The following is a 22,140-nucleotide window of genomic DNA, read 5'->3' on the forward strand; positions in this document are numbered from 1 at the left end:
GCTGGTGTATGAGCATAACACAAGCAACCAAAGACTTTTAAATGAGCCAAAGATGGCTTGAACCCAAACCAAGCCTCGAATGGTGTTTTGTGAGCCAGTGCTTTTGTTGGAAGTCTATTCTAAATGTAAACAGCACTGTTAACTGCTTCAGCCCACATGGTCTTAGGCAAATTCTTCTGAAATAGAAGACACCTAGCCATATCCATAAAACTTCTATTTTTCCTTTCATTGACCCCATTCTACTGAGGTGTATGAACATTGGTCAGCTGATGTTTGATGCCAGCATCATTGTAAAGAGCTTGGAACTAAGCTGAGGTATACTCAGCTCCATTGTCTGACCTGATGATCTTGAGCTTATAGCTTGTTTCAGTTTCAACAGCTATTCTAAACTTCAAAAACACTTGAGCTACCTCAGACTTATGCTTCAAAAAGAAAATCCAACAATATTTGGTATGATCATCAATAAAGAGAATGAAATACTTACTTCCATTCAATGATTCTGATTTTATAGGACCACATACATCCGAGTGTACCAGTTGCAATTTCTCTATGGCTTTCCAAGCCTTGTTGGATGGGAATGGAAGTTTGGCCTATTTTCCAAGTTGACAAACCTCATAAACCTCATCGTGTTCAACCGAGTTGGTGAAGTTTTCAACTAGTTCTTCACTGACCATTTGAGCCATTGCCCTGAAGTTGGCATGACCAAGCCTTTAATGCCAAAGCTTGGGTTCTTCAGCAGAAGCAACACAGGCTGAATATGAGTTGCTTGAAAACATTTATCAGTCATAGTGATTGTCATAAGACTTGATCCATTTGGAGCAACAATTTGGCATTCCTGGCCCTTGAACACATCTGAGTAGCCCTTTTCAAGCAGTTGAGCCATGCTAAGAAGGTTCCTGTCAATCTCAGGTACCAACAACACATTTGTAATGACTTTGTCACCTGTGGGAGTGCATATCAATACATCCCCTTTCCCTTCAGCCTTGATAAACTGACCATTGCCAACTTTCACCTTGGTTTTGCAGCTTCTGTCCAAGGTTTTGAAGACGGTTGCATGAGGTGACATGTGGTTAGTACAACCACTGTCCAATAGCCATCTTTTTGAGCCCTTCTTGTGACCAGCTGAGCATGACACAACAAAGACCTGTTCTTCATGGTCACTACTGTCTTCAGCCACTTAAGCTTCAACATTCTTGTGTTGTGCTTGATTCTGCCCAGGTCTCCCTTTTTCTTTACAAACTCTTTCAACATGCCATTTCTCTTTGCAATGTTGACATTGTGCATCTGGTCTAAACCAGCATTTGGCCCTCTGGATGACCAGGCCTTTTGTAATACCTGCAGGGTCTATCCCATTTTCTTGGAGCATTTGACTTAGGCTTGTCTCTCCAAGTCTTCTTACCTTTGTAAGTAGTGGTGTTCGAAGTAGACTTGGTTTTGGCTTAGAAGGCACCCTCCTAGTGCTCCTCCAGTCTGCTGGCTCTTCTTTGCTCTTGTGTATAGAGAGCATTGATCAGCTCAGTTAAAGTGATACTGGTCAGGTCTCTTGAGTCTTCGAGGGAAGATATTTTTGCTTCATACCTCTCAGGTAAGGTCGAAAGCACCTTCTCCAATATCCTTGCCTCACTGAACTGTTCTCCTAGTAACGTTATGCTGTTGACCACAACCATGATTCTATCTGAATACTGCTTCACTGTTTCTTTTTCTTTCATTTTTAAAATTTCAAAATCTCTTCTCAAGTTCAATAACTGCTGCTGCCTTGTCCTTTATGTACCTTGAAACTCCTCCTTGAGCTTGTCCCAGGCTTGCTTTGGAGTTTCACAAGCTATGATTCTGGTAAAAATAACATCAGACACATAGTTTTGAATGCAGGACATGGCCTTATGCCTCTTGGTTCTCTCATCTGCATGCTGCCTAATTTGAGTCACTGTGGGGTTGGCTCTAAGTGGAGCTGGTTCAACATCCGAGTTCACAACTTCCCACAGATCGAAGGCCTGCAGGTAAGTCCTCATCTTGACTACCCATATGTGAAACCTTCACCATTGAAGACTGGTGGTGCTGCAGGAGAAAAGCCTGATGAAGCCATCGATTTTATAGGTATACAATGACAGGTCCACTAAGACAAAAGCTCTAGATACCAATTGTTGGTGTTTTAAGGATCAAAGTAAGCTGCCAATGTGACTTGAGCAGCAAGGCTCGAGACTTGCAGAAGAAACAAAAGTAGAAATGTTACTTAAGGAATAGAACAAGAGAAAAAACAAAGATCAATGAAGTATATGGATGAAAAACTAATGAGGTTTCATTAAAAATGAACTTTGGCTTAAAGCCATTACATATACCAGACAAGTTGGTCAATACAAACAAGTTATTCACCTAATCAACTACCTAACACCACTAAATTACATTGAAACTTGCTAATTTAACTTGCACTACTTGTAAAGCTAATTTATCAGCTCAAAATGTCAACAAAATACACCTAATACATTAACTACTTAGTTCAAATACAACTAAGTTGCAAAAAATATGACTTGAAGTAACAAAAGTAACAAAGTGAAAACAAAGATGAACGTAGCAGTGCTTGGCTTGATAGCTTGCAACCTTGGCATGAGCTGCATGGAAGGCCATTTCTAACAGAAGCCTAGTTAGACTCTTTAACCCAATTGGCCCGAGGCAATTGCTCTCCTGTTAAAGAATCTTGTATTGAATCTGTCGATCAACCAACTATTATAGGTTCTATTTATGATAACAATGCAATATTAGTACAGTTGGGGGAGAGAGAGTATGGGGAGGCAAAAGTTGACGCTGAGAATCAGCTTAACTCAACTCGACGAGGCAGAGGATAATTTTTTTGGTGGGCGGGCGACGTGTGGTATATAGAACTCTAGCCCTTTGTTTAATGAAGATGTGATTTTAGCAAATGAGAAGTATGTTGAATATCAGTATGGGATTGCTCAAAAAAGTTTAGAAAAGTTAAATCTCTATTAAGCCTAAGAGTAAAAGGGTAGGCGGAAGAAAAAAGCAAAACCCCAAAACCTAAATCTTCCGGGGTCAAGTTTGCTAATGAACTTTTATCCAAATCTGACTTTTTTTGGTTGATGAAACAAACCCATTCAACATTTTTTGGGCTTGTGCCTTTAAATAGCTTTAGTTAAAACTTTCAATTCCATTCGAATCAATATATTATGGGCCTAAAATAAAGGTTTGTAGCTCAAATTATGACCAAAATACTAAAGTTGTGCTGCGTTGAAAGTTTAATTAGCTAAAGCTTAACAAAAATAAACTTTAAGCTTATTTTCTCCAAATATTCCTTAAATACGTAATAAATAAAAAGTAAGTATAATATCATGATTCAAGGAGAGAAATATCACAAATAAATTAAGAAATTACACACTTATCAAATTCTCCCTATCCACTTGAACCATGCTTGTCCTCAAGCATGAAATTAATGCAAATGAACATGCAAACACAAATGTCGCCTAAAGAAATACTTAACTCAAATCGAAAATTGAATATATCGTTATATACCAATAGAGTAAGAAGACACATTTTCACAAATATATTTGAAAATCTATATGCTAAACAAAATATATCGTTAAGTAGTTAAAAAGGACTAAATAAAAAAAAGTGTAAAAGTCAATTTTTATTGTCATTTTGGGTCAAATGGATAAGAAAATATATCTGTATGGTTTCCAATGGTAATTTGACCATATTTGGATATAGTAGACCGTAAGCATCATTTTATTTGAATTTTATATGTTTTATATGGTAAATTAGTTAATAAAGTTAATACTATAATAAAAACAAAAGAATTAAGTATTCATCATCTTCATTCTCTTCTATCTACAATAGAAAAACTCCATTTCTAAGCTTTTGTTTTGACTATTTCATGGTGAAAGTAAGTATTTCTTAGTTTTTTTTCATAAATTTTAAGTTTGAAGCTAATTGTGATGAAACCTAGCTAGTTAGGGGGCTAATTTGTGAAATTATCAAAGTATAGAGATTATGCCATTGATGATTTTTTAATGATTTTGATGTTAGTATGTTTTATTGGAAGCTTGATTGTTAGATATAGCTAATTTGTAAAGTGATTTTTTTTGTAATTTTGAGTTTAGGGACTAAATAGGTAAAATGTTGAGTTTGCTTGGTTTATTGTGAATATTTGAAATTTAAGGGTTGTAATAAGATGGTTTAAAATTTGGCTACATGGATATAGATTTTAATTGTAGAAATAAGCTTGTTTCGGTTTTAGGGATTAAATTGAATAATGTGAAAATGTTTGTAGAATTTGTGAAAATTTATTAAAAAAATGACATATGAGTTAAATTGAATAAATTATAAAATTGAAGCTAATAAATTGAAATAAACTACTTTATAGATCTAGAACAAGTTGATAATTGTGGAAAAGGAAAGGTTGCTGACTAATTCTTGAACTTTTATTATTTCTACAGTTTAGCATTGGCAAGTTAGTACGATTTAATTTTGTATAAATTTAAATCTTACATTATTTGTGAATTTAGATTGTTGAATATCTTGAATTTGTTAAATAGAAGCAATAAATGTGAGTTGAGAATGTAATTAAATGGACCATTGGTGTTCTACATTTACTTGAGCTGATGAACGTAGGATAGGATACAAGTGGCACGCCAATAGGTTATACCGTGCAATGTACGGGGTTGATTGGTGTGGAGATGATGATTTTTGATTTATTCTTGTTTATTGAATATACCGAAGTTCAACATTTGTTGTGGACTATCATGTTATATTACAGTGATTCAGGTGTGTTTCTGGGGGTGAATGTAAAGCCTTTGAGCTTGCCATTTAGTGCCGAGGTGTGTTTTGGAGGGATGTTAGCCTACGTGCTTGGCAATTGGTGCCCAGGTGTGTTCTCAAAGGATTAGATCATTTGAGCAATTTGGTGGGTTCTGGATTGTTAACCGTGTATCCAAATCTGTTATAACGTTCATCGATCATATATTCAATGGTATAATGTAATTGATTGGATTGTATCATTTGCATTTAAGTGTAAAGCTCACCTGTGACTTGATTGTGATTGACTGGATTTTGGTTTATTTTCTGTATTTTGTAATTGATATGCTTATTCAGTAAGTTTATTGTTTTAACAGTCAAACTTACTAAGCTCAAATAAGCTTACTCATGTCTTTTCTCTTATTTCTTTGTAAATATATTTTGGTGGAGACAGGTGATTGGATCAACTCAAAGAATCACACTATCTGGATATCTTTCAGTAGCTTTTGGATGTTTACTTTTGGCTTATATAGCATGTAATAGGTGAAATGGTATAAGTTTTAATTGTGCCATATTTGTGGTAATGGTTAAATTGATGAAATGATGTTTATGTTTTGTAATAGCTATAAGCGATCATGTTTTAGACATTGTGTTGTTATGGTATTGTTATGTTATTTGGCCATTTGGTATAAACCTTATATTGGTGGTTATGTTATGGTAAATTTGAATGTGAATGGATGAGTTGAGTAATGGTAAGTTTTGACTTGAATGTAAGATAGTTTATGACCTTAAGTGTAACCAAGTGATATATGCTAGTGACATGATATCATAGCTTTAATTTTGGATTGTTTAGGTATTTGAATTGTGGTGTCAATGAGGGCACATTGGTTAGGCACTTATGATGAATGTTTTGACATATTTTAGGCTTGTTTTGTTAAATGTATTTTTAATATATGGAATTGGTTGGCTTTGATTTGGCTTGATACATAAGTTTTGGATGAAAATGTGCCTTGTTTTGCAAACTTTTTAAGGTACACACAGCCTAGGACATGGGCTATCACACGACTGTGTGCCTTATTTGTTTTTGCTGCAGGTTGGTCCACAGGGTACAGAGAGTTACATGGTCTGGCCACACGGCTGTGTGACTTTATTTTACATGGGCACAGTTAGTTACACGATCTGCATATATGGGCGTGTGGAGTAGCCACTCGGCTATGTTCTAAGCCACATGGTCTGGGCTCTCTCACACGGCCTAGCTACACAGTCGTGTGACCCTTGTTGTCAAAGATTTTCAAAATTTCCTTATATTTTTCTGTTTTGTTTCAAAATGACCTCGGATTATTTTCAAGTTGTTTTTAGGGCCTTGCAGGCTCGATTTAAGGTTTATAAATGTATTTCTACATTAATTTATATGATTTATTTAATGTTACAAGACAAATTGTACAATTGTTTCTATTTGCATTTAAATGTTTTGAATTGTATTGTAATACTTTGTAAACCTAATCCAGCGACGGAGACGAGTTAGAGGTGTTACACCTAGTTGGTATAAGCACTATTCAAGTTAGTTCTTGTAACATAATTAGTTGGGAGGTAACAATATTGATTTGACTCTTGTCTTGACTAGTTTTCTATATCGTCAAATAGTTGAATTTTTTCTTACCTACCTTAAATTTTGGTAGGGGCAGCAGAGAAATAATTTCAGTAAAATATTGCTACATGTTAAGATCCATTATGATGGAACTAGCTATATATATGGCAAGAAAGGAACATTCAGATGGTTTTCTTTCCTTTTATTCCAAATTTTGGACTCTTTTTCTTAAAAATTAAATATTCTCTTCTTTTTCGTTAAGCTAGAAGCTAAGGTTTGTGGGATATTTGGTGGATGTTTCAACCTCCTAGTAAGTTTGATAACTTTGCATGTCATGATTTTGAAAGAGTAAGGATGTTAGTATAATCATAGTAGGGTATGAATAAGAGGCATTACATGAGGGTCGTTTGAAATTGAGATGTGGTAAACAATCTGTAAATAGAGTTTTAATGGAAGTTCCATGATCTTTTAAGCAATTGTTGCTATTGGTTTAGGTAGGATCATTGGAATAAAAACTTTGAGTTAAAGTAAAGGTGAGTTTCAGGTGAGTCTTTAACCTGATTCAAGCATGTTAAATTACAATAGTTATTTGTATGTGATGTTTTCCTGGGTAACTGATGAATGTATGTGTGTAAGCATCATAAGATTCTACATGCTTACAAATGAGGTATATTATGTGTTGTATCAATAAGATGATAAATGGTATCAACTATATGTTATTGAGTAACTGTTGAATGTATATGTGTGATTCTTGTAAAGTAAATGTATGAGTTTAAGTGAGATATGTGATAAGCATAATATGCAAAATGATTTTGATATGGTTATGAGTAAAGATGGCATGAATGTGTATTTATGTAATATGTGAATAATGCATGATTGAAAATGATTGGAGATATGAGGGGGTTGGCAGAGTGTAGGGATAATGTACAATACGAGATTTTTACTACGGTGGTATTCGATGAAGTCCGTCAAGGTAGTAAACACAAAACTTTGGTATGAAAAATTCTTAGGAAGACAATGGCCATGGCATGTTCTGGAAATGGTGGATGAGCCACAATTATCTACTGGGGTTTCTGCGTGTCCTAAGACGATGATGGGAAAATATCATGCGATAATGGGTAAATCTCATGCAATGATGAGTTTAGTGAAATCCATATCGCAAATACAAAAGTTCATGTGGTGCCTTGGTGGCATCCAAGCAAAACCTTTGTGGCATATTTTGTATAGCATTTGTGATGTATTCTGAATAACCTTTGTGGCATATTCTGTCTGGCCTTTGTGGCGTATTTTGTATACCCTTTGTGGTGTATTCTGTAAGGCTTTTATGTTGTATTCAAAGAGGCCTGTGTGGTGTCATATTTGTATGACTTATTCTGTAATGCCTTAAGGTGAAGTTTGAGTCAAGTGCTTTTGTGTTGTGATTTTGGTAAGTTTTGAGACTTCTCCATTAACTACTGCTATGAAATGATCTGGTAAGTTTGATGATATCTTTGTTTGGCTAGTTATATGATAGATTATGAAAATGACTTAAATGAAACTTCTGAAATAGTTTCTAACAATGTTATTTGAAAAGTGAATCTTCCATATTAGTCCGTCAGTTCAAGAAATCTAGCATATCTGAAATTACAAGTAGTAAATATTTCTCAGACCTGAGTTTGTCAATGCCATGTGTTTAAGATGATTAAGTTCTATAGTGTTTGCCAAATCTGAGTGTGTTTCTGGGTTATCTGAAATTTAAGTTGTCCTTCAAATTTGATGTTATTAGGATATGTGATAAGATTATTTGGAATTTCTTAAGATGACCTAGAATGTTATTAGATTAAGTTGAAGATTGGGTTGATTTAGAGATATGAATTGGCTGGTGTTTTGTCAATTGTTAATTCCAATATGGGAATCAATCAAAGGAAGAATTGACTTGAAAGTTCATTTTAAAAGATAAGGTAGAATAAGTATTTCCTACGAATGTTATCAATGAGCATATTATCTTTAATGAAATATTCAACATCACCTGAACGAGAATCCGCTGAAAGTAGGTTCTGTTTAGATACTCATCCGAGGAGTATGTTGTGTTCAGAAAAGAAATGAGTGAATTAAGAATAAGTTAGTTGAGCGTGAAGATTGGAGTTTTGTTTACGTCGATAGTAGAAAAGTGTCCTTCAACAATAGGAAGGGAAATTCAGAATCTTTAAGATGGGAGTGTAACCATCATGTTTTAAGGTAACTTGTTTTAGTACTCATTAAGTTCGTTACAACTTATATGTGTTTGTTTTAATACAGGCTTTGATCTCTGAATGTGTCCACTAGGAGGGATCAAGCCAGGATTATACCAAAGTATTTGTTCAAGAAGCGATATTATGCATATAGAGGAAATTATATGAGTATGACGTTATGTACACTACACTATAAATAGTATGTATTACATAAAGTTTTAAGCTATATCTTTAAAAACTAATTTGATATCTTATTGTATTAATTAAACAATGTCTTTTACAAAGCTTTGATTATATGAAATAAAATTTATATTTATAGGTTTTATACGTTGATTGTTTTAATATTTTTGCTAAGTGTTTCTGTGTGGTAACATTCGAGATCCGGACCCGATAATTCGGGTCGGATTTAGGGTGTTATAATTTTAGTTATATATTCACACGAATTTCAACCTATAAATAGGCTTTTGTAACTTTAGAATTGACATCTTCATCATATTAAGATTAATAGAAGATTAAGAGAGTTTTTGAGGGAGTTTAAGGGAATTTTGTGTTTTATCCAAAGAGCTTTGCTTTTTGAGATTCAAGGTTTTTTGTTTTGGTTATCTCCATATTGCACTCTTTCAGATTGTTTGCTCATTTAGTAAAGTCTACTTTACTCATAATTTTTTATCTTTTTCAGAAAATTTTTTCACATAAATGTTTGTATGTGCAATTTTTATTTTTTCTCTTTTTCATTCCTGTTCTCATTTATGTGGTTGGGAATTCATTTATATGATTGGATTCCCAACTCATTATGTTTTTCTTAGCAACTACCTATCTCAAACAAAAAGGAGACTACAAAACTCTAAATCAATGTTGAAATAGTGACTAAAATGTGTTGACTCTATAACTTTAAACCTTAAACACGCCTAATCTTTAATTAGCACTAGTAGTCAAAAAGTAATTCAACTCAACAATTACAAGGTAATTTCTGATAACATTAATTATATAATAATATTAAATCATTCAAAGCCAATGGTTTACTAATGATGAAAGAAGAAACTTGTGCTGAAATAAATAAATTAAAAGCAAGTCTAAGTCCTCCATTAAAGGTTGTTATAGTGTCCAGTTGTAAAAGCCCATTTTTACCCGGGCCCACTAAACAACAAATAAACCAAATAAAAATTAATTAAATGGTCCAATTACAAGTCCATTTACAAGGCCCGAATACTCTATGGCCCAAAAACTAACCCAAACCCTAGCCCATAACTTAAACAAATTTTTAGAAACCCTAGGGTTTCTACCTAGCCTCCAGCGTCGCTTCCCCCCATGTGCGCCGTACCCCTGCTCCAGCACGCACGTCGCCTGAAGCTCTTCTCTGTCAACACCTGCAAACAAGCAACAGAAAGGGAACAATAGTAGAAATAGAGAAACAGTAGAATAAGAAAAAAAAACAACAAACAGTAGTAAAACCTTTTGTAATCGGCTATAAAGCCAACACAAAAAACTTTGTAATCAGGGATTTTTGAATAAAAAAAAACATTGTATCACACTCATATTTCACAAATCAAAAGCAAAATAGAAGAAAAAAGGTTGATTTTGGATTTTCTTCTCTTGTTTTTTTCTTTTCGATCTCTTTTTTATTTTTTGTTTCAAATCTATTTTAAGTAAAAGGAATAAATAAAAAAGGAAGAGGGAGAGGCTTACCAGATTCCCCGCGGCCGCGACGCCAGAGGGACCTTTCTCCATCTTCGAAATTGAACCCAAAAAGGGGTCGAGAGCCATCTCTTTTCGGTTCTTCCAGTTTTAGGGGCTTGGCCTTCAAAGGGTTTTAAAAAGGGGTTAAAAAACCCATTTTTACACGATTCCGACCATCGCCCACGGCGGAGCGGCGGCGGTCCGGTGACATGCGATGATGGATTTTGTAAACCCTAGCAAAGGAAATTTGAGAGAAATGGGAGGGAGGTCCCCAGTTTTTTTTTAGAAAACAAAGAAGAATGGGTTTTAAAAAAAATTACTTTTATAAAGCTATTAAAACGGTGTCATTTAGGGCCTTGTTCCCATGTGCCAAAACGGCACCGTTTAGGTCACGACCAGCGCGACCCGACCCGCTTCAGGGGGTTCCGCGTGTTTTTGCTAAATGGGCTATTTACGCCCGTAGTCCTTCCGTATTTTTGGTTTATTTTAATTTAGTCCCTTTGTTTACTATTTTATTTTATAAATTTGACCCCATAATTTTTTTGAGCTTTCAATCGAGTCCCTGACCCATCGGCACGCTGGAACAGGAACACGTGCCCAGAGATTGGGTTTTTTGCTCGTTTGGTCTTCAAACCTCGCGCGCATTTTCATATTTACCCCCGTGTTTTTTATTTGGTTATAGTTTTCACTTCTAATTTCATTTTTATTCCAATTTAAACCCTAATCAATTTGATTTTAATCCTTTTATATTTTTTCTTTATTTATTCATTTTTTATATATATTATTTATTTTAATGGTTTTATATTTCATTTGTTAAATCCTTTACATATCATTAAACTGTTTATTTTAAATCATTTTATTGTTATTTATTTTAAGTTGTTTTTTTCTACACATTATGTATTTTAAACTATCTTTCATTTTAAACTTTATACATATTATTTATTTTTAAACTACCATACATATTATTATTTTGAAGTTTTTTTATATATATCTTCTTAATTTAGACTATTTTATATATATAATATTTATTTTAAATTTCTTATATGTCATTTAGTCATACTGTTTTATATGTTAATTATTTTAAATTCTTTTATTATTTATTGTAAACCTTATTATTATTATTTATTTCAAGACTTCATATTATTTATATTAAATTGTTTTATATATACATATATATTTTATATTATTTATTTTAAAATTTATTTTTCACATGTTATCTCCTTTAAACTTCTATATAATATTTTAAATTGTTTTATAAGTTATTTATTTTAAGTTATTCTACATATTATTTTATTGTTTTGTATATTAATGATTCTAGATTGTTTTATACTATTTACTTAAAATTGTTTTTTTATAGTATCCATTTTAAATTTGTTTCTCCACATATTATCCATTTTAAAATTATCTTATTGTTTATTTTAAATTGTTTTATATCATTCACTTCATTTTTCTTTGATTATTAATATTGGTATCGAAATAACATGTGTTGTATGATTATTGCTAGTGTTTTATAATTCTTTATTCGTATTTTCGTGCTTTTATGATTCATTATTGTAATATTTATTCGCAAATTATTATGCCATGTTTGATATCGTCATTCATTCTCATTTCATTAAAGTCACTTCAAAGACCATATATTTATCCAATATAGATCATTTCATTTTACTCCAAACAAAATGAACTCACGTTGCGAAATGTTGCGCTCGTTATTATTCAAAAAGAAAATCTTCAAAATAAGGTAATATTTCGCGTTCCGGGAATTCAAGAACTCGTGCCCTAACTTACAGGGTTTCGATTTTCTTGTTAAACCTAAATAGCCAAATACCTTTTTAGATTTCAAAATACACAAAGTTTCAATAAAAAAATTTAAAGGTAAACTTATTCCCGAAGATTAAAATGTCGTATCCTAACTTATGGGATGTGGTATTTTGTTATCTTGGGACGAGTGGGCTTTTGATGCTCGTTTGAGTTCAATTTAAGCATTTTCAAATAAACATCAATAAAAAGGTATCGTATTTTAAAACCTATCCAAAATTTCAATTAATCAATTAGGTACCAATTTTGGGCGTGTCGAGGGTGCTAATCCTTCCTCGCACGTAACCGACTCCCGAACCCGTTTTCTCAATTTTCGTAGACCAAAATATTTGTCTTAGCAAATCAAACCGTTCATTTAAAACAATTAAATTACGAGGTGATTCAATCACACCTCATAAAAAAGGTGATTGGTGGCGACTCCCGTTTTAATTTTCGCTTTCAAACCAAGTCGACCCTTTTCAAAAAATGGTTTGGACACTAGTCAAGTTGGGTCTTTATAAAGAGGCCTTTCCTCAGCTATTAGCATTCATAATCACAACAACAAAACATAATTTCATTTTCTCTTGCTTCATATTTCATGATTACAATGTCAAGTATGAGGTCTCATAAACTTGTTTTATTTTTTGCAATATCTTGTCTTCTTCTTTAGGAGAAATGTACCAAAGCTAGCATGAAACTATTGTGCAAAGAGAGTGAGAGAATAGCACTACTTGAATTTAAGCACAACCTTCAAGCCATGGATTCGTTAGGCGACGATACCCTTTCTTCATGGAAAAGTGAGGAGTGTTGTGTTTGGCTTGGCGTCATATGTAACAGCCTTACGGGATACATTGAAAGAGTCAGTTTTAGTGAAAAATTATGCTTTGTTGTAGGTACAATTAGCCCTTCACTGCTTAAACTACATCATTTGACTTCTTTATATTTCAGCAGAAATGATTTTAATGAAAGTCTCATCCCAGAGTTTTTTGGCTCTTTGTAAAAGTTGAAATTATTGGATCTTTCTAATTTTTATAGTATCTAATACACATGTGATTAATGTGTAATTAGCTAAGTGGTTAGGCCGTCACAAAAGCTGGTATTTTGTTAATAGCAGTTTACGCCTCCCTTCTCTATATAAGCATGTATTTTGAACAGATTAAAGAAGAGTAAATCGTTACCTTGGGAGTATTACTTCATCTCTTTTATAGTATAATTCTTTGTTCATCTAAGTATTCTATCATGGTATCAATCACTCGGTGATTCTCGGGCATGGCTACCACACACTTTGCTAATTCCGATTCTGTTGAGCCTCATGGCTCAGTGTTTCTTGGTGATCAAGTGGTCACCTCCTTTTCTCGACATGAGGTTGTTAAACTGGATGAAGGCTCATTCGTTAAATGGCAGCGGTAGGTCCGGCTTATTCTTCATGGCTACGATCTATTTGGGCTTCTTGATGACTCCTTGACGGCTCCCGCACGTTTTATTCAATCCTATGATGGATGTCTTGTTGTTAATCCAGCTGTTTCAGTCTTTGATCAGCAAGGCAGTTTGCTTACTCTTGGCTGTTATCCACGATCAGCTCTTCCTTCTTGTCATCTTTCACGGATGTTCGCACTGCTCATGACGTCTGGCTCGTGGCAAACAACTTGTTTGCTGCCGATTCGAGCACGAGGCAGTCCCACTTGTGTCATGAGCTTCACTCCCTTTAGAAAGGTAGCCTCTTTGTTCGTGCCTATGTAAATAAAATTACCAGTCTGTGTGCTCTACATGCAGCATCTGGCACTCAGATCTCGGAGGCTGAACGGACGATGATTCTTCTTACTAGTCTCTGATCGAATTTTGATGCTATTGTTTCTTTTGCGTCTCTCTCTTCGGGACCATTGCTGTTTCAACGCATCGTTGATGCTTTGTTTGAGTGCGAAGCTCAATACGGTCAGACTGCATAAGAGGTTTTGATCGTTGCCAATATGGTGGAGGGGAGGCAACTTTTGTCGACAGATGTCACGTTTCGTAGAGGAGGACGTTCCTCCATTTGTGGTCGTAGTCATTCTTTTCATCCACGGATCCAGTGTCAGATCTTAGCCACTATGGCCATCTAGCGCAGAGATGCTATTATAGATACGATCGTGATGATCAATCACTGACCGATGCACCGTTGGCACGACGGGGTGGTTTTTTGTCTGGCTTGTTTGGGAGAGATGATGACCGAATAAGAGAGAATGGTTTTGGTCAAAATTGGGGGAATTATGGTCAAAATTGGAGGCCCTTTGTTTGGCCAAATTATGGAATGGCAAATAGTATCCCACGTGGGCCACATTCAAGGACTCAAAATAAATGATCCAATCCATTTGTTAAACATAGAAATGGGAAACGTGTTCATGATGATCGAAATCCATATGATAATGGGCGTGATTTTGGTGATATGGGTTTTCACTTTTGTAATGACTCCTTGGGCAATACGTCTGGTCAGATGGTCTCTCGGCCACGTAGGCCTAGTGTATCAGTTCGATTCCGTACACCTGATGATCAATTTGTGCCCAAGCCCTCTGTTAATTGTGTTAATGTTGATAGATCTTGGCAGGCTATTCATGAGGTCCTGTAAAGAAAAAAACCACGTGCTCGTGTGTTTAGTGTTGCCTCATCTCCATATGACTTGTCCCAGTTTGTTGGGATTCCCCCCAAGCTTCCTGAGTTGCACGCCTCAGATTATTCTGATGCTTCTGCATATAACTCCAATTTTAATTCTACTAACTCCTATGTTCCGTTGCCGGTAGGAAGCACGTCTTGGTGCCCAAATTCGGGGGCTACTCATCACGTCTGCAAGAATACTTCAGATTTACATGGCCCCACTCCTTATACATGTACTTCTTCTCTTTTAATGGGTAATGGGGTCTCTACCAAAATTTCATCCATTGGGAGTACAAATTTTCCTACAAAGAAGAGGTTGCTACATCTCTCAAATGTGCTATGTGTGCCAAGTATTCAAAAAAATTTATTATCTGTGTTTAAGTTTGCTACTGACAACAATGTGTTTTTTGAGTTTCACCATTCGTATTGTGTGATTGAGGACATTCAGACACAGGAAATCTTAATGAGGGGCCAAGTTCATGATGGGCTCTATCAGTTTTCAGCAGGTTCGAGTATTTTGTCTCTATTTGTTAATAGTATGGTTGTTCAACGTTCTTCTACAGCTGATGGTTTTGGTTTGTGGCATAAAAGGCTGGGCCATCCTGCTCCTAATACTGTAAAGGCTGTTCTAGATAAATGTCGTATTACTGTAAATAAAAGTTCTCTTGATAATGTTTGTGTCACCTGTCAAAAAGGAAAATTTCATAAATTACTTTTTTCTCATTCTAATACTGAGTATGTTGATTTGTTTGAATTGGTTATTTCTGATTTGTGAGGCCCAGTTGCTGTTCCCTGTGAAGGAAATTTGTATTATGTTTCTTTCATTAAATTGACTAGTCAATTTACCTGGGTATATCTGATAAGTTGCAAATCTTAAGCCGTGAAGTGTTTTGGTCAATTTCAAAAAATGGTTCTCACTCAGTTCAGGAAGTGCATTAAGAAATTTCAAAGTGATTGGGGCGGTGAGTTTCGTGCTTTCTCATCTGTTCTTGCTAGTCAAGGGATACTTTATCGTGTTTGCTACCGTCATACTTCTGAACAAAATGGCGTCACTGAACGTAAGCACAGACATATTGTGGAGACTAGTTTTACTCTTTTAGCTCAGGCTAATTTACCAATGCAATACTGGGGCTATGCTTTTTGCAGTGTAGTTCATTCTATTAATCAGTTGCCTACTTCTGTGTTGAACGGACGATCCCCGTATCAAGGTTTGTTTAATCATGAACCGACTTATGATCATCTTAGAGTGTTTGGTTGCTGTTGTTTTCCATATTTACGTCCGTTTCTTAAACATAAGCTTGAGTTTCGGTCCCAACCATTTACGTTTCTTGGGTATAGTGCGCATCATAAAGGTTATTATTGTCTAACACCCAATAGTAAGGTTATTGTTTCTAGGCATGTTGTGTTTGATGAAAATCAGTTTCTGTTTCCAGTCTATTCTCCTGCCAGTGATCAGATGTCTCCGGGCAATACTACGTATGTTCCTGTAGTTCGATCATTTCCCACTAAGGAAACTGGTTTGCCTTCTGCTCCTCCACCTGGGGTTTCTCTAGGAAGTCATAATAGTGAACCTGATCTGCGTGGTTCTTCTGCTACGTGTGATGCTTCTCGTCATAGTTCTGTCGATTTACTAGATGACTCAGAACCTATTGTCTGAGATGAGGCTATCTCTACTTCAGTTATTCCTGCTAAGCTTGTTTCTATTCCTCCTGTTTCTACTACCAATACTCATGGTATGGTTACTCGATCTAAGGCTGGTATCTTTAAACCCAAAGCTTTTCGTGTAGACAATGTTGAGGTTGAGCCAAGTTTTGTTGAGGAGTCTCTTGCTCATCTAGACTGGCGACTAGCTATTCAAGCTGAGTATGACGCATTAATGGCTAACTCAATATGGGAGCTCTGTTCTCTCCCTTCTGGTCGGAAGACGATTGGTTGCAAATGGTTGTTGAAAATAAAAAAGAATCTTGATGGAACAATTAATCGTTGAAAGGCACGGTTAGTATCCAAGGGCTGTTCATAGGTGCTTGGATGTGATTTTAACAAGACATTCAGTCCAGTAGTCAAACTTGCTACTATTTGAGTCATTCTCTCTGTTGCCGTGACCAAGGGTTGGTCACTCCGATAAGTTGATGTAAATAATACCTTTCTAAATGGTGATCTAACTGATGAAGTGTTTAGGCAGCGCCTCCAGGTTTTGTGCAACATGGTTCCAGTGGTGAAAAGCTGGTGTGTCATCTGAATAAAGCTTTATATGGTTTACGACAAGCTCCTCGTGCCTAATTTGAGAAATTAAAACAGTTTCTTGTTTCTACTGGTTTTACGTTGTCAAAATTGGATGCCTCATTATTTGTTCGGGCTTCCTCTGATTCTACTCTGTATGTGCTTGTCTATGTAGATGATATTGTTATTACTGGCAGTTCATTTGATGAAATAAATTGTTTTGTCCAGCAGCTACACAACAAGTTTGCTTTAAAGGATATGGGTGAGCTTCATTTTTTTTGGGGGATTGAGGTCAGTCGGCCTTCCTCTGGTAGTCTTCACTTGTGTCAGCGCAAATACATTCGGGAGCTTCTTGTATGGAGTTCTATGTCTACTACTAAAAGTGTTCATACACCAATGGTAATCTCTTCCATGTTATTAAAGGATGAGGGTGAGTGTCTTGCTGATCCAACTGAATATCGTAGTCTTGCCGGTGCTCTTCAGTATATTGTGTTAACCTGGCCTGATATTGTAGATGCCATTAATAGGGTGTGTCAATTTTTGCATGCTCCCACTAATCTACACATGGTAGCATTAAAACGCATTCTTCGGTACTTACGTGGTGCTCTTTCTTATGGCTTACTTTTTCGGCGATCTGAGTGGTTATCATTGGTCGACTATACAGATGCAAATTGGGGGCTTGATTTTGATTATCGTCACTCTACTATGGGATACTATGTGTACTTTGGTCATACACCTATATCTTGGTGTTCCAAGAAATAACAAGTTGTTTCTCGCTCTACGGCGGAGGCTGAATATTGTAGTTTGGCAGCTTTCACTATTGATGTTGCTTGGCTGGTCTCTCTCTTGACAGAGTTAACACTAAGTTCAGTTGATCCTCCGACAGTGTGGTGTGATAATTCTAGTGCAGTCGCTGTTGCAGCTAATCCAGTTCTGCACTCCAAGTTTAAACATGTTGAACTTGATCTATTTTTTGTCTGGGAAAAGGTGGCAAGTGGCTAGTTGATTGTTGGCGAAGTTCCCGCCTATGACCAAGTGGCCAATATTCTTACTAAACCGTTGTCTGTGTTGATTTTTACTCGGATTTGACATTTTCTTCGGGTCGTCCCACTTGAGGAAGTTGGCTGAATGTTGTAGTATCTAATACACATGTGATTAATGTGTAATTAGCTAAGTGGTTAGGCCGTTAGAAAAGTTGGTATTTGATAATGCTCTAGAATAACGTATTTTTATGTATTAATTATGTGTTTATTCTGAGCTTGATCCTACTAATTTGAGCTATTTATGTCTTTTTATCTTATAGGGACTGATTTGGAGAAAAAATAAAATTAAGGGACAAAAGTGAGAATTTGGAAACACAATGGGCTGATATGCGACACAGGAAAAAGATTGTGCCAAAAGTGCGAGCATGGAAGACACAAGGACTAAAAACACAAAAAGAAGAGATTTTATTCTATACGACTCCATGTTATTTATATTAGGATAATTAATATTAAGATAATTATTAGGATTATTCAAATTTAGGATTTTATTTTAATTATCTTTAATTAAATGTATTTATCTTTTTAGAATTTAAGTTCAATTAGACTATCTCCCTAGCACTATAAATAGGGGGTGAAGTGACTCTATTTGGGGTTTATCTTTTTCTGTAAACACTCTCCCCCTGAAAGTCTAGGTTTTTGTTTCTTTATATTCTCTTTCAATAAAATTTTCTTTTCCATTTAATATTGATTTTCTTATCCACCATTATCATGAGCCACTAAAATTTATCTAGCCGAAAGTTGTCAATATTCCCCAAAAAGGGGTTCTTGAGGCTTAGAATCCGTACTTAGCCTTCTCGCCAAGTATTCATCGTTTCTCTGCACTACGGGCTGACGCTTCCGTCCATGGCCCTTAAAAAGTAAACTTTTCAGCATATGCAAAGGCGACCACTTTGTATGTTTTTGAAGGATTGCACAGTCGGTTCATTAACTTACTGCGTTAGAGGTTGGCGAGCCAAAGAGACAAAATGACGTGGGATTCGCCATTGAGAAGCGTTGATCTAGCATAGATTACTGGCTAGACTCAGGTTCCCTAAAAATCGTAAGTCTAATCTTTGGAGCTGGTGGTCATAAGCGTCCTCTTCCACTATAACTGGCTTACTTGAGTTGAGAAGGGTTATTTAAAAGTCGAGGATTGAGCCCAAGGCGGAATGAGACAACTGGAGGCTGGAATCTATCAATAAGAATTTCTTTTCCTTTAACTCTCTTTATTATTTTCATTATTTTCGTAATCACAATTTCAGTCAACTTTAGATTCTGTTTATTTATTTATTTATCTTTTTCTTCCAAATTAAATCCTTAATTCTATTATTTTTATTTCTTTCCTGTCACGCAGGTTTTCTTGGGCACGATTCTGCCCAGGATTTCGAGAAACAAGCATTTGTATGATCCGGTCCCTGAGGATTCGACCCTACTTCCACTTTACTGTTCTTTTTCATTATTTTGTAGGCCTCCCTTCTCTATATAAGCATGTATTTTGAACAGATTAAAGAAGAGTAAATCGTTACCTTGAGAGTATTACTTCATCTCTTTTATAGCGCAATTCTTTGTTCATCTAAGTATTCTATCACTAATGCTAATTTAGAGGTCCAATTCCTTCTCTACTTGGAAATTTTTCAATGTTGGAGACTCTTAGATTGGGTGGCAACGGTGGAGACGTGACTTTTCTCCATAAGTTCAAAAAAATATATGATGTTGGAAAACTTGAGTGACTTTCCCATCTTTCTCGTTTGAAAGAGGTTGATCTCAATTTCACTAACCTGAGCAATGCCAAGGGTTGGTCTCAAATCATTAACCATCTTCTTTTGCTTCAAAAACTAAGTCTGAGAGATTGTGATTTTCCAAGCAACTCATCTTCTTCTATTTCCCTTGCCAATCTTCTACATCTCTCATCACTCTTGATCTCTCTGATAATAAGCTCCCTTCTTCTGCCATATATCCATGGCTGTTTAATGTTAGAAACAACCTTGTTTCCCTTAATCTCTCAAGTAACCAGTTGAAAGGTCCAATTCTAGAAGCTCTTGGGAACATGATGGTTATTCAAGTTATTTGAGTGATAATCTTTTGATATTAGCTAAGAATCAAGTTAGGGGAGATTCCGTGTTGAATGAAATCAGAAAACTACCAGATTTCATGGTTTTAGATCTTGGGTAAAACCTTTTAAATGGATCCATAAGCAAAAGCATTGGACAACTTTCCAACTTGTAATTCTTGCGGCTTGCAGGGAATTCTTTTGATGGTGATGTGATTTACGAAGCTCATTTCTCAAATTTCACCCACTTAGAGAAGTTGGATTTATCCTACACTTCATTGACTTTGAAATTCAACTCCAGATAGATTCCTCCTTTTCAACTAAGTCAAATAATGCTTTGCCCTTGCAAGTTAGGGCCTCATTTCCCAGATTGAATTGGGACACAAATGGACGTCCCAACCCCTGAATTTGATATTTCATCAGTAGACTACCATGATATTTCTGCTTCAGGAATTTCGGATTCTATTCCCTACTGGTTGTGGGACCCAGTTCATAGATTAAGGTACATAAACATGCCTTTCAATCAGATAAGTGGTACTTTTCCAAATAACTACATCCACATAAGCCATCTAGATCTAAGCTTTGATAATTTCTCAGGACCATTGCCACTTTTTTCTTTAGACTTTAGTGAAATCGGGACCATTAACATTTCCAAAAACAAGTTTAATGGTTCAGTCTCTCCAGTTTGCAATAGTACCAATAAAGGTGTTTTGGCATTACTTGATCCTCAAGTAATTTGTTTCCTGGAGTGGTTCTTGACTGTTTTCAAAGTTTCAGGTCTTTAACAGCTTTGAATTTGGTTGATAATAGTTTCTCCGGCTCCCTTCCAAGCTCCTTAGGATCTTTGAATTCTCTTGAAATGCTCAGTTGACGTGGAAATAAATTCTCTGGAGAATTACCTTCATCTTTACAAAATTGTACCAAGTTAAGATTTCCAGACTTGAGTGATCATGAATTATCAGGAGAAATACCTATGTGGATCGGCCAAAGGCTTTCATCGTTGGTTTTTCTTAGCCTTCAAAGGAATCAGTTCAGGGGAAGGATTCCCTATCAACTTTGTGGATTGAAATATCTACAAATCTTGGACCTCTCTGTAAATAAAATCTCTAATACCATACCGCCATGTCTCAATAATTTCACTTCAATGGCAAAAAAAGTGAGTTTAGATCGAAGGATTGAGCATCACCTCTTAGATGAAGTGTCTTCTCTATGGTTCATTCAGCTTAGGCATGTTGATGAGGCATTGCTTACATGGAAAGGAACAAAGCAAAACTATCCACAACTTGGCCTACTACTAGCCATTGATCTCTTTTGTAACAAATTAACAGGAGAGATTCCTGAAGAATTAAGTAGTCTTCAAGAACTGGTTGCATTGAACCTATCAAGAAATTTTTTTACAGGAAAAGTTCTTCAAAAGATTGGGCATCTAAGACAAATAGAGGTGCTTGACCTGTCAAGAAACAAGTTTTCAGGAAACATCCCAACGAGCTTGTCTGAATTAACATTTCTAAGTGTCTTGGACTTGTCTTACAATGACTTGTCTGGAAAAATTCCAACCAGCACTCAACTACAGAGCTTTGATCTTTCATCATTTTCCCATAATAGAAGACTTTTTGGTCCTCCAATTTCACCGAATTGCTCACTGGTGGAACCACCTCCTGGCAAATCTGCAGTAGCAGGTGAAAAAGATTCTGATGAGTTCATGAAATGGTTTTACACTGGCATGGGACTTGGATTTGCTGTGGGTTTCTAGGGGTTTTGCAGTGTTGTGTACTTCAAGCGTTCATGAAAGCGTTCATATTATCGTTACTTGGATAATGCAAATGATTGGGTTTATGTTACATTTGTTCTGCTGAAGGCAAGGGTTGTGAGGAGAATCAAAGCTCTTTCAACAAGGTAATAAATTTACTTTCTTCACTCCTTAACAAAGTTCTTTCAAAGTTGAGAAATATATCATTAACTAAATAACAAAGTTGTATATTATTATTTTTCAGGTGTGATTAGAACTGCAACTGAAGGTGGTTTTTCCTGCATGTGAGAAAATCTTAATAAAAAACTTATAAATTAATACATGTTTGTATTTTTGATGATTTCTAATTTCTATATATTAGGAAGAGATTTGTGATGACTTTCTTATAATACGTTTATCTTATATTTGGTTTGTATATTTCTTTTCTATCGAATGTAATTTTAGCAAAACAAAAAGAC

At 35.5% G+C, this 22,140-nt stretch overlaps 1 protein-coding gene across 1 annotated transcript; it reads left to right on the plus strand.

Annotated features, from left to right (window-relative positions):
* Positions 1 to 20,318: 20,318 nt before the first annotated feature.
* Positions 20,319 to 21,685, plus strand: LOC107947938 (receptor-like protein EIX2). Its single transcript, XM_016882436.2, has 2 exons — positions 20,319 to 20,709; positions 20,895 to 21,685. Exons 1-2 carry the CDS (start codon positions 20,319 to 20,321, stop codon positions 21,683 to 21,685), a joined length of 1,182 nt encoding a protein of 393 aa, XP_016737925.2.
* Positions 21,686 to 22,140: the final 455 nt, after the last annotated feature.

This window comes from Gossypium hirsutum, chromosome A04 (genome assembly GCF_007990345.1).
Source record: "Gossypium hirsutum isolate 1008001.06 chromosome A04, Gossypium_hirsutum_v2.1, whole genome shotgun sequence".
Classification (NCBI taxonomy): domain Eukaryota; kingdom Viridiplantae; phylum Streptophyta; class Magnoliopsida; order Malvales; family Malvaceae; genus Gossypium; species Gossypium hirsutum.